The sequence below is a fragment of the Aspergillus tubingensis genome (assembly GCF_013340325.1).
Source record: "Aspergillus tubingensis WU-2223L DNA, scaffold_11, whole genome shotgun sequence".
NCBI classification, from domain to species: Eukaryota; Fungi; Ascomycota; class Eurotiomycetes; order Eurotiales; family Aspergillaceae; genus Aspergillus; species Aspergillus tubingensis.
The window spans coordinates 1,686,926-1,699,714 of NW_023336285.1; the positions used below are offsets into that span (position 1 = coordinate 1,686,926).

The window sequence follows — 12,789 nt, forward strand, 5'->3', positions numbered from 1 at the left end:
TGGACATCGGTCGGTATCCACAGCTCGTACGGATACAACCGTGAGTTCAACTGTTGCCACGGTCGGCCTTCCATCTGAGTTACTCCCAAATATAAGGCATGACCGGCAGTGTTCTCTATCGAACGAGCGGCTATAGTTCTCGCTCAACATCTCAATACTTGGTACCCGGTTCAAAAAAGCATACTGATTACGAGCCAAGTGGATGAACATGGAGAAGGATGGCATGGCACATTCTGCGATGGCGTGAAACGCATAATCGCCCTCACGGTGCTTGGGCTCAATACCAAGGCTCACAGACTCTGGCATCAATTCCGATCGTCACATTATACCACAAGGCAAGCCATGCACTGGTCCATCGCCGAGATTAGGGAACCGATTCTTGCTGTCTCCCTCCAAGATTCAGTAGATCGGTCATCCTTGCATTTTGTTTTATGGGTTGGCTTTTCTGGTTTGATCATGCCAGCAGAGCATCCAAATATCGAGAGAGCATGCAGAATTACTGGGACTGTCGATCGTCCTTGTTAAATTATCAATAAGTATAATTTGATATGCTAGCACCACGGCTGTCGATCCAGTGATGACAGAAGAGATGACCCGATCGTGCATCACTCTATCTACCATAGTTGAGCACAGGCAACAGCGATCCGTGACGAGTCCGAATAGGGAGACATAAACAGTCAACGCAGTTTGATTGGCTCCTGCATTTAGCTGTAGTGCAGTCGTGGCCGGACCATTACTTCTAGACCAAGTCAACTTTTGGGCCAAATCCATCATACCCTGCTGTACCACTAACATAGATCAATCTTTCTATTTCGGGTCTCTTGAAGTGGCTAGGGCCCGTGGACAGCAAGACCGGGATCACAAAAGAGCATAGCCCGAAAAGGGAGAAGACTGGTAGTAAGGAAAAAGCAAAGGCCCATGGAAGAACAAAAAGCAAGCGATTCTACAGGCCCAGGAAACGATATCCGCTACAGACACGGCCTGCCAAGAATGACCAATGGGAAGGCGAAAACAGGGGCTGATGTGAGATGATTGTCTCCGATGCGGCAGCCGAGCCCGACTACCTACAACTTGGTTCCAGTGAGCGCGTGCGCCTGGCCTAATTGCTGGGGCTGTTGAAAGTCGATGAATATCAGCAGATCGGAGGGGCGAAGCGCATCGGTGGTTTTGGATTCTTGATGAGGCCGTCGCTGATCCTCAAGCCCGCGGACGCTAGCTCTCTTAGTCCCTGTCAGTCTATCAGAGTCAGTGCATAGACTAACTACTCGCTCATCCTCACTCGCCTGCTCCCTCACAGGCTTTGATATTAATAATGTCATTGGGGAGATTTCAAATTACCCTTCACGTCGATAGCTCATTTGGCTTCTCCTGTCGCCCAAAATGAGGGCGTCATACTGATTTCCCGCAATCTAGAAGCATCAGCTCCCTACATCTATCTACCTTAATTTCGTTTTGATGTATTTTCATTATCTACAGATCATCTACCAACCTGTACTTATGACTGGAATCACAAAGATGTACCTTCTCTCTATGATGTAGATGGCATGCCAAAAGTACGCATTGGGCCATTGGGCAGCAACTACACCAATTGAACACATGCCCTGATCCCTATTTACTCATCGAATTATTCGTATATTATTATTTAGTAACAGGCCAATTTAATCAATCTCCTCCTTTCCCCCTCCCGCACCATTTGGACTAAACTCCGTGGATGCCTCAGATCTGCACGATGATGTCAAGTCAGCTAAAGCCTCCGTACTTCCCGTCTTGCCCAGTAGTTAGTTAGCTAGCTTACTTAGTTCCTTCTTTCCTTTCCACCACCACCACCGCAATAACGTCATAGAAAGCGACAATGGATAGTAGTAGTAGCTCCATTGAATCAGAACGTAACGGTAGATGGCTAGAGTTGTATGTATGTATAATGCATAAATGGCGTCTTTTCATCTTTGCGCTGTATGCAAAATTACTAGCAGGTCAGGTCAGGTCAGGTCAGGTTAGGTTTCAGATCCAGTGGGCGCAAATGTTGATACAGTATGTTCGTATGTTCGTATGTATGTATCTAGTACGTGGTTTATTTCATTCTTCATACTTTTGGCCTTATCTAGTACTCAATTAACTGATGAAATGTACGTTATAATGGAACCTTCTTTGTCTGTCTACTTGAATGGAGTGTATGTTGTATGGATGGGTCATTAGGGTAATGGAGTGATGGATGGGTGGTCACAATAGATTTAGTTAATTACTGGGTTAATGGATAGGGTGGATTACTACTACTACTACTACTACTACTACTACTACTACTACTACTACTACTACTACTACTACTAGGGTTACAGTAACTGAATGCATTCTCTGGACTTGGTGATTGTTGGTGGGAAAGGGATTAGTTGGTTGTTGACTACGTTTGTTTTCAATTTTTTATCAATTAGTTAGTAGTAGGTGGGTGAGGGAGTGGGTGAGTGAGCTCTCCCTTCTCGGTGAATGGATAAGTACGTAGTAGGTACCATGAACTTATTGATTGAAGAACTACTATGTATGTTAAATTGGATAGGTAGTGAGCATGTAGGCCACATGTCGATTGTACTTCTTACAAAAAGCCGAAGGTGAAAAAAGTAAAGTGGATAGATGGTAGATGATGATGAATATACTATATTTCGTTCCCGCTGCATGAGATAACCATATAGGTAAGAGAGAAAAAGGAGGGAAGAGAGAGAGAAAAAAGAAAGAAAAGTAAAAGGAGATCTTTCTTTTTTTGCGCTGAAACAAACATGCACCAAACAATGATGACTCAATCCCTCGAAGAGAATAAGAAAGTAATAAAGAAAAAGGAAACATGCCCATGTACCAGGTACCCAACGCTAGACAATCCAAATCCGGTAATCCGGCGACAATAACAATAGGGGACAGAAAAGAAAAGAAGAAGAAAAAAAGTAATGGTAATAAGTCATCATCAGGCGGTCAACCTAGGTCCTGCCACGTGCTTCGCGTGGTTCGTAACATACAGACATGCATGCATGCATGCAGTCAAGCTGGGGTGTGCGGGTGAGTGTGCGCGTCGGAAGTGTAACTATGATACTATAGATATGTGTATGAGGGAGGTTAATGGATGGATGACGCTCATGAGTAGAAAGCGCTCTTCTGGAAGCTCTCGGGCGAAATATCACCCATCTTGCCCTTCAGTTCGGGCTTCTTAGCCTCCGCGGCGATCTCCTCAGACGCGCTCGCCTGCATCGAGTTGCTGCGACTGCCGGCTTCGCTGCCCGAGGTGATCGCTTGCTGTTGCGGGCGGCGCTGGATGGTCTCCAGGTACGGCCCGGGCAAGTAACCGACGCGGCCATCACGGGCACGGCAACGCCACCACTCCGAGGCATTACCCATCGGATCGGATTTACTAAGGACAGCGACGATGTCGCCCTTCTTCACGGCCAGGTCGATGCCGGAGCTCTCCTGGGCTTCAGGGGTGTAGTCGTAGAGCACACGGCAGAAGTCAAGCTTGGAAGGGTCGAGCGGTGCACCCTGGCCCTGCACGGGCTCCCCGTTGGGACCCAGCATCAGCTGGCGACGCTCCTCTTGCGACCGAGCAAGAGCCTTGATCAGCTTGCCCATCAAGTAGGGAAGACCGAAGACGGCGATAAGGAACATGAAGAACGGCTTCTTAGAGGGCTTGGGGGGAGCGGGAGTGCCATCCGGCAGGGTGGCGGGGGAGGAGCGGCCGCTGAGGAATGCTGCAAAGGCGGACGGAGTGAGGGCGGTGGCATCAGCCGGCGGGGGACGACCGGTGATCTTCGCGATCAAGGTCTTGAACCAGCGGATGATGGTGAAGATACCGAGGGCGGAGCCAAGCGTGTTTCGGAGGTTGCCGAACTGCTCTGCTACGGAGACCATGGCTGGACAACTGTTAGTGAGAGGACAGCAACACGCATAGACAAAGGTATTAACGTACCAAAGAAGGAGCTGTGAGTCGCCATGTATGTGCTCTCCAGCATCTGAGCGAATCCTCCAAACGCACCCACGATACTCTCGATCATCTGAAACGTAGCTTGGGTGCTTTGGCTGAAGGAATTTGTCAGGCTGTTGGGATCATTGGGATCACCGGGCATCCCGCCGTACATCCCTCCCATGCCTCCCATACCACCATACATGCCGCCATAGCCTCCCATGCCACCGTAGCCTCCGTACATGGAGCCCATGGTGCCGAAGCGGGAGTACGGCGACGAGTAGCTTCCGTAGCCGCCGTAAGGACTTGCGCCGAACCGGGAGGCCGAGTAGGGAGAATAATTGGAGGCGGTGCGATTGACAACGGAGTTCAGGGTATTAGGACGAGACGGTAAATCGGGAGCAGTAGATGTCGACGATGCTGTGGCTGTGGGGGCCGAGGCGCTGGCGGCCGCGGTCGGAGTAGTCGAACTGGCCGTCATCGCGGATGAGGCGGTCGGAGTAGCCGCCGATGATGTTGTCAAAGCAGGAGACCCTTCAAGTGAGTGACATGTCAGCTACCCCGTATGCAGACAGACGCAAATATGATTTATTGTCGTATTGTGTTCCAAGAGAGCTGTGGACATACCAGCAGCAGCGCCTGCCCTCTCCCACGGTTTGGGTGGCGAAACGGACGCCATGGATATGCGGGAGGGGTTTGGTACCTCAGCAATCTCGCATGGAGATGGACCTCACAGAGGAGGCCAGTCAAAGCGAGAGCGAGAGCGAGAGGAGGTGGGAATAGCGCGAAAGAAGGATTTGGGGGGTTGGGGGGGTGAGAGTAGTCTGGGGAAGAAGAGAGGGGAAAGGGGAGAAAGAGACAGGCCGGGCGATAGATTGGATGGATTGGATGGACTGAATGTGATGAATGAATGAATGAGAGGCGATGGATGGCGATGGAGATGGAGGCGGTGGAGAAAAAGCCAGAAAAGAGGAGAAAAGGTCGCATGTGGTCCCGATGGACCGAGGCTTCCCGCTTGCCGAGTTAAGTCCCCGGTGATGATTAGTTACCACTTATCTATCTCTTAAGTAGTTAGATTAATATTCAGTAGATAGTTACTTCATATCTATCGAGTGGGATATCATATTTGCTGTCCAAATTATCTGAATGTAATATATCACCATCAAATGCTCAGGCCCATTGCTTGGAAAATGAAAATGTACAGCGGCCTAAATGCTCCCAGAACTCCCGAGATGCGATTTCCCAACAGGCATCGTCAACAACGCCGGCCCAAACAGATCGGAAAAAGATTAGTCCTCCACGACGCTAGTTATACAATACAATCCCAGTCACCGCCATCTTCCACGTCTCCCAACTTCTAGTGTCTAAAGCTCCTCATGGGTCGGGGGTGTCGGAGGGGTGGGTCGCTTGGGGAGCTGGATCCTCCAGGACCGTGGTGGCACAGGCAGACCCAGCCAGTAGTTCCATACCCGAGCGATTTCCAGGACGGCGATTTCAAAGCTGCACAGCGCCTAGTCAGTATACAGAGAGAACAGCGAACGTTATCGGGCGCCATCACTTACAATGTCTTCGGTGCATTGACCCAGCTCTTCAGCACGTAGACGAGAATGTCCCCGATCATAGAGAGCTCAGCCTTCATGTCGTCCCAGGCCGTATCCGTGTCGCGGCGTACTCGGACCTTCTCCCACGGAAGCTTCTCGGTGATGTATACAAAGTTGTCATCATCGCCATCCTCGTAGTAGAAGGTCGAGCCACCGTCTTTGAGAAGTCGTCGGGTCTTCTTCTTGCCACTGCGATCCTTGGACGCAATGCTTGCGGGAATGGTGAAGACCTCCCCATCGCCCACATCCATGGCCCGGTGGAAACTCCGGACGGCCGCAATGCTGTGAGAAATGCGACCAAGGGTGTTGATCAGTGCCACCAGCTCAGTCCGGCGCAGCAACGGGTTCTCGCCATTCTTGGTCTCGTCGTACTCGAACAGCACCTTCAGAGCGGTGCCATACCCATTCACTTGAAGCTTGCCCCAGAGGCGGCATTTATCGCATCCGACACAGTCCATCAGGCGACTGACGTTGCGGAATCGGTTGCGGAAGTCTTCCTTCAAGCCAGCAGCGCTGGGGTCCTGGAACATGAGGTTCTCGTCGAAAATTTGAGGGCGATCAGCCAAGGTCGAGGTCAACTTGGAGACCTTCTCCCTAGTCATAGCATCCTGGATTGGATCACTGACGCAGTAGTTGTAGTTGTGTAGGTGTTTCTGCAACTTCGCCACGGCCCGCGAAACCAGCGCGTAGTTGAAGTACAGGTTCGAGATGCGCTCCGGGTGGTCGTGGAGGCGATCTTTGAAACATTGAAGGTTGGGATGCCATTGCCCCGTCGTCTGATTGAGGTAATCCCAGCAAAGATGGGTCGAGATAGACGCATGCATTCCACTGATAAGACGATGGAACACGCGCTTCTCGAGACACTCATTGTCCAAGGGAAGCAGGTCGGGGCGCTTCAGCTCCTGTTGGAGCACATGACGGAAATCATTGACCGCTTGAAGACCACCCAGCTGAGGGGTCACAGGTGACAGCTCTGGCACCGGTTTGAGGAAGCAATTCTCCCGATAGATTGCGTCCCAAACCTGGTGAGCGCCCATACCGGCGTACCCCGTGAACCGCTCTGGATTATCAACGAGACTGACATAGTCTCCCTTGCCGCTAGCACCCTCATCTTCGGGAACACAGTAGTCCCGTTCGTCACATTCATCATCATACTCCACCACACAACTCTCTTTAACATTTTCACCTAGCATTCCCTGGAGCGGTCGATTAAGAGGTCGCTCCTTTCGCTGATTGCGGCCCGGATGGCCTGCTTTGGGTCCCTCGAGTTTACTAAGCTCCTCCGCGCGCCATGTTAACGGGATGTCGTCCTCGGACTCGATTGTGTTGACGGAGCATGCGATGTTCCCGCACATGCTATTCGCATCGTTCCAGAACGGACAGACTTTGTTGAAGAGGTTCAGACGGTAGTACGAGAAGAAATCGGTATCTTGCGTGATGGATTGGAGGAGGGTGTAGACTTGATCGTTCAGATGATCGATGGTGGCGTAGGAGACACAAGCGTCGGACACCATGGCAGTGGGGTCAATCTGGTAGAGATGAGAATGGATCAGCCAAGTCTGGTCTTGAATATGCAGCCAAAGCGCATGCCCGAGCGTTGTATCGACTTACCGCACACTTGTCCTGGTTATGGTGCAGCCCAGTCTCGGCATTGGAAAGCCTCGACAGGGCAAATACTGCCAAATAAAAAAATTTGGCTGCGGAGCGCATCTTGGGATGGCCGGAGACCGGCGGAAACGAGTGGACAAGAACGTAGGAAAGGATCGGAGTGTATGACAGAAGTACAGAGTGTATAGAGTGAAGCTATGCAATGAAGGTTATGGTAGGTAAGCCAAGAAGCAGGGTCCTTCACATGAAGATCAGCGACGGAAGGGAGGCCTGGATTGTCAACGGTCAATCGCGATCAGGCCAATGGACATTTCTCTGCACAGGAGGCAATGCAGTTCCAACTGCAGCAAAAGGAAGCAAAAACGAGTGATGGGAATAAAGAAGCAGGTGGAACGAGGGGACTTGAGTATTCAAGGAATGTCCGTTGCGAAGTGGACAAGTTGTCCTTGGTGGCGCGGAGTTGCATGATCCGCAAGTAGTCATCAATAGTCATCAAATCAATTCCATCTCCGCCGGCTTATCGCCGCCAAAAAAAACCCTTGTTTCAGACAGCTCCCCACTGCGATGATCCACGGTAGTCTAGATATATCTGCCTATACCTTATAGAAAGTGTTTACAAATCGACTTTCTATCTTTGTTCTCTATGTTGTTATTTTGGGGGATTGGCTCGGTAATTCACAAAGTTTCAATATAGTGGTTTATTCAGCGATCGCAACTCGCAACGTTAATGTCCTGGCATCAGCTGACGGGTTGGGATAACGAGATCAAGATCATACTGTCGCATGGCCGTGTTGGTAAGATTAAGGGGCGTCAGGAGCGACTTGGAGTGCTATAACGGTCACGGTACATGATGATGCCACGCTGCTCAAGCTGTTAGTAACTTCCAGTATGAAATCACTTATCGGTTTAGTTACTTTTCCTTATTTCGCTGAGTAAATATACAGACTGATAAGGGATCAATTACTCGTAGGTCGAGTAATTATGCCATGCGCTTTGACGTGAAGTCATACAGGTTCCGCAGGCTCTAGGACATGTCAGATGCATGTCTCGCAGGTTACTTGTTACAGATAGGAGTATGAGTAGTATATTTAGTAGTGTGCGATACAACACACTGGATGAATTTGTTACGCTAACGCGGCTCCGTATGGGGGACAAATGACTACGCTGTATGCACTCTACAGTGTTTATCGAGCAGTGGCAGATTGTAGATCGTCAAATTTGACTGTCAGACAGCAGAAGTAAGAACAACCATGGATATTCCCAATTCAAACCCATCAAAAGGGGCTGTAGCAACCATGAACGCCTTCCACCGTGATACTCCAGGCTTCAACTCCGAGCGTGACACATCATGTCATACCGTAATCACCGAGGTCATGACCGGTGTAGCAGGGGAATCATGGTAAAATAGAATACATATAGAAAAAAAACGCTCCAAAAATCATCAAAACCCAACACCAACTCTCGCTGCTCCATCAGGGAGACGCAGTCTTATAGACGAAACAACCGCAAATGCATGTTGTAGTGCGGCCGTATACAAAAAGTTCAAATGAACTGGTCTAAGAAGTTCCGCTGCGCTTGCGACGACGGATACTGAGCGCTTTCCGGAGCGAGGCGAATGGCTTGGGGTGGGGTGCATTGTAAAAGGGGTCCTTTTTGAAATCCTCATCGGTGAATTTCTAGAAGGATGTTAGAGCTTGTTGCAAATCAGTGCACAGCAAATCAGGAACTTACTTGACCGGGACAACGCATAAAGTTTCCATAGTCGTTCATCATGTTCGGCCCCTCCTCGTATTCGTAGGTGCGGCCCTCCATGTCTGTGTGACCTGGAGGGTAATAAGCCACTCCGTCCAGAGGACGGTGACTATCGATGCAGTCCCTAATTTTATCTTTCGGAGTCGCCTTCAAGGTCTCCGCGGTTGAATCTTTGACTGCCTCCACAGGGCTCTGCTTGGTGTGGTAGTTCCTCTCCGCATAGACAGCATCGTAGGGCCCCTCGTGATGGTACTGGCAGAGACTCGCGCTGTCCAGACGATCAATAATGTCTGGATTGACCAGCATCGAGTTCCTCGAGTATCTGGCTGGCTGAGGGTTCGACGGGCTGCCATGACGACGGCGCCGAGAACTACTCTCCTTCTTCCGTCGAGGCTCGACGGGATGATGCTCCGGAGAGCCCGAATAGTAGACGGAGGGGAAAGACGTAGAGCGCTGACGGTTCAAGGACCGCCGACTGGGAGAGGGAGAGTGGAAGCGTTGGTAGGATCCATACGAATCCATTTCAACGCCCATGTCCATCAGGTTGGAAGGATACCGATGGGAGTAAGAGGCCCGGTATGGGGTCGCACAGGCTGGGAGAACGGCGGACGCCATAGTAACTGGACGCCGGAGGAAGAAGTAAAAACACGAAGGGGGAGAGAAATGGAGAGAGAGGATGCCTCTCAAAGGTTGGAGGATGAGAGTTAGGTATATATAGGGACAACGGGATGCCCTATAAATGTATGTAGGCGTTTAATAGTATTGCCTACTAGTGACTGCCTGCGTCTGCAGCCCGTAACTCAAAAGAGTGGTGGGGCTTAGCAGCGGTGAAGTCGGGTATTGATTATAGAGTTGGGGAGTAACGTTGAAGCTGCGGTCTGTGTGGTTATGAGTGTGGCAGAGTAGGTTTGGAAGTATGAGAGTAAGTAGTATAAGTTGGTTTGCAAGGTAGTGGTGGTTAGATGGGAGTAGTAGGAAGAAGTATGAAGAGGACAAGAGAAAGAGGACAAGACGGAGAGTAAAAGAGGCGAGAAGAGCAGAGGGGAGAGTCATAATTCATCATGATTATTTAGGCTCTGGTCATCGCTGGTCATGCAAGTGCAAAGCCGAACCGGTGGACCGTGACGTGACGAGTAGCGCCGCATTGCTTTTCCATTTGCTCACTTTTGCTTCCACGCGATCCGGGGGTGGGTTTGTACTATTACGCCTTATCGATAAGGCTAGAGTCTACTACAAATGAGTACGTACGGTCAAGACTAGACCGGTTCGGTTGCATCGGATGTCCTTTTCGATGATGAAAATACCTGACCAACATCTCCTGTTGTCGAGTCTTAGTTAGTACTTTGCACTGAATGCCCTCATTCTGTAGGTGCGCGGAAGGCTCGGGCCCCAGGGCACTTCCCCTCCGCCCCTCCCGGTTCTAGACTTGAAGAACCAGTCAGGATGGCCCAGACAGATATTAGTAAATCACCATGGAACCTCTAGAAGGTCCCTGAGGGATTCTAGTGGAGTCGCAGTGGCAATTCTCACCGTCATGATTGTCGTGTCGTCGTCAGCTGTGGATGCCCAGGGCCACCATCCACCGGCTGACTAAATCATTTGCACCAACTTCCTCTGCAATTGGAGTCTTGACATCATAACCACCAGACTTCCCAACCCCAACTGACTGCGACATCCTGCAAATTCCTTCTGACAACCAAATTTACATCATTTGAAAGTAACAGGTTGAGTATCTTAACGAGAGGTGTACTGACTTGATTGTTTTAATAAGTTAACTAGTGACCTACGGAATAATACCCACTATGCTGAGTGAGCTCCAGCTCCGTCTTTAAGCTTATCTTTAGTGACCACGATAGCGCCAACGGCGGGCTGGATCTAGCCCTGCTAGTCTTGAAACAAGTTTTGGTTTGCGACTAAAAAGCACGCGCCAGTATTAACATCTGCATGCTTCTGACAGGCGCTTCTACGAGTTGCTTGTTACACACTCATCCACGCACAAAGTAATTTGATGGTCCGCATCGCATGTCAGTCTGCGACGGTCTGCATGGGCGACCCAGTGCATGGAGAATGTGTTACACAGGGTCTAGATTTGTCCTACGAACCTTCAGGGACTAGAAGTATTGCAGGCTTATAATTAGAAACGAGCCAGGTGTAATGAACGCATATTGCCAGGTACATTCGGTCTACTTTCTCTCCCTGTCAGGGGGGGCTGAGGTCCATCCATGGATAGGAGCCCCAACCCTTGCGAGGTGACATGGATAATGCGAACAAGCTTCGACGTAAACCATCCACTATGTGCCCGTACCCCTGCTGCTACGGAGTCTTCTGGGCAATAATTAATGCTAACAAACAAAGAGTCGATGAAGTATCTCGCTATTGTCCTCGCTCACCTTGTGGTCCCTTGTGCTCCGATCCCTATTGACCTCTGCTGAGACGGACGCCTCAGCGTACAGGGTAGACATTTGGAACCACCATAAAAGTAATCGAGAAAAAAAGAAAGAAAAAAGTTATCTCACAACAGATCATTCTTCAGAATCAAAACCATGATGTGTTCTGTTCATCTGCTAAAAGTCCACTCCAATCTAGAACCCCTTCCAGCTCCAACTGACGAGTCTTGGCAGCCCTACCCGTAAAAAGCAGAGTTCCAATACGGACAGCCCGGCTCCACCATGCCGACCCGATGGAACAACAATTTACTACTCCAACTGCGGCCACCAAATTCATCCTGGATGACCACTTCCAACCAATGTCCCTGACCCTGTAATGGCTTTGGTGCAATATTCTGAATCTGAATCCGAAGCAGAGAACGAGCCCCCTCAGCCCCCAGCAAAAAGGCCCCGTCAAGCCGCCAACAATCAAACTTCCTCACTCCCACCCTTACCGGCTGCTTTTCACGATCTCTATGCCTCCAGCACTCGTGTCAGCGTGACCGACGACCCCAGTCTCCACGGAGGCCGAAAAAGGGTCATTCCCCATGTTGAAGGGAACTGGCCGACCCACATCTACTTGGAGTGTATGTGTCATCCATCATCACCACCACCACCACCAGCATCCTCTGGCAGTAATTAGGTTCTCGAGAACGGAAATAACACCCGTATGACCAATCTACAGGGTATCCATCCAAAGATGAGCTTTCTATTCTTAGCGATGTCATAGCGCAGATCAAGGATAGGCTCGATGGAAGCACGATTCAGCTCCACAGCCTACTACATAGTGATCTTGGCGCGCAACTGCCCCTCCACATTAGTTTGTCTAGACCGGTCGTGCTACGGACAGAACAGCGACAGTCATTCTTGGACATGTTTCAGTCTCAGCTGAAAGAGTCGCAAATTCCAACGTAAGTAGCTGACTTGCTTATTCTCTTGGGACTACTATATTTGTGATCGATCAATTCATCGTGCTGACAAGCTGTGCAAGGTTCAACGTCTCGACAAATAGCCTCGACTGTGTCTCAAATTACGAGAAGACGCGGTGGTTCTATGTCTTACGTGCGGCAAAGCCAGAGGAAGATAATCTGAATCGTCTTCTTCGGCTGTCTGATCGTGCCCTGGCGCGGTTTGAACAGCCTCCGCTATACGAGTCGTCGCAGGATGTGGCGGCTGAGCGGAAGTCAAATGGTGGTGGTACGACACTGCCACGGGTGTCGACTGAGTCTGGCCAGTCTGGGGCTGATTACTCTCACTGCTTCCATATTTCGTTGGCATGGAGTTTGACGGGTCTGTCGTCTGCAGAGAGGGAGCTGATCGGAGGTGTGGATTTGCGTAAAGTACGTGAGTTGGCTGTGCGGTTTGATTGTGTCAAGGTGAAGATTGGGAATCATGTTTCTAGTATACCGCTGCAGTAGATGATGAAATTAAATAGACACAGAAGTGTACATAGAAGCGTTTGCTG

General features: G+C 50.1%; 5 protein-coding genes across 5 annotated transcripts; 1 reads left to right on the plus strand and 4 right to left on the minus strand.

Annotated features, from left to right (window-relative positions):
• Positions 1 to 1,064: 1,064 nt before the first annotated feature.
• Positions 1,065 to 1,319, minus strand: AtWU_09910 (uncharacterized protein; the record flags this gene model as incomplete). The annotated part of the gene is made up of 2 exons (XM_035505016.1): positions 1,065 to 1,228; positions 1,280 to 1,319. The coding sequence occupies 2 exons, from the start codon at positions 1,317 to 1,319 to the stop codon at positions 1,065 to 1,067; spliced, it is 204 nt and encodes a 67-aa protein (XP_035360909.1).
• Positions 1,320 to 3,117: 1,798 nt separating this feature from the next.
• pex13 (peroxin PEX13) lies at positions 3,118 to 4,616 on the minus strand (the record flags this gene model as incomplete). The annotated part of the gene is made up of 3 exons (XM_035505017.1): positions 3,118 to 3,887; positions 3,944 to 4,471; positions 4,565 to 4,616. The coding sequence occupies 3 exons, from the start codon at positions 4,614 to 4,616 to the stop codon at positions 3,118 to 3,120; spliced, it is 1,350 nt and encodes a 449-aa protein (XP_035360910.1).
• A 685-nt stretch (positions 4,617 to 5,301) lies between these two features.
• Positions 5,302 to 7,248, minus strand: AtWU_09912 (ER oxidoreductin; the record flags this gene model as incomplete). Its single annotated transcript, XM_035505018.1, has 3 exons — positions 5,302 to 5,437; positions 5,500 to 7,067; positions 7,150 to 7,248. The coding sequence occupies 3 exons, from the start codon at positions 7,246 to 7,248 to the stop codon at positions 5,302 to 5,304; spliced, it is 1,803 nt and encodes a 600-aa protein (XP_035360911.1).
• A 1,454-nt stretch (positions 7,249 to 8,702) lies between these two features.
• Positions 8,703 to 9,513, minus strand: AtWU_09913 (uncharacterized protein; the record flags this gene model as incomplete). The annotated part of the gene is made up of 2 exons (XM_035505019.1): positions 8,703 to 8,822; positions 8,878 to 9,513. 2 exons carry the CDS (start codon positions 9,511 to 9,513, stop codon positions 8,703 to 8,705), a joined length of 756 nt encoding a protein of 251 aa, XP_035360912.1.
• Positions 9,514 to 11,661: 2,148 nt separating this feature from the next.
• On the plus strand, positions 11,662 to 12,742 carry AtWU_09914 (HVSL domain-containing protein; the record flags this gene model as incomplete). Its single annotated transcript, XM_035505020.1, has 3 exons — positions 11,662 to 11,911; positions 12,010 to 12,235; positions 12,316 to 12,742. The coding sequence occupies 3 exons, from the start codon at positions 11,662 to 11,664 to the stop codon at positions 12,740 to 12,742; spliced, it is 903 nt and encodes a 300-aa protein (XP_035360913.1).
• Positions 12,743 to 12,789: the final 47 nt, after the last annotated feature.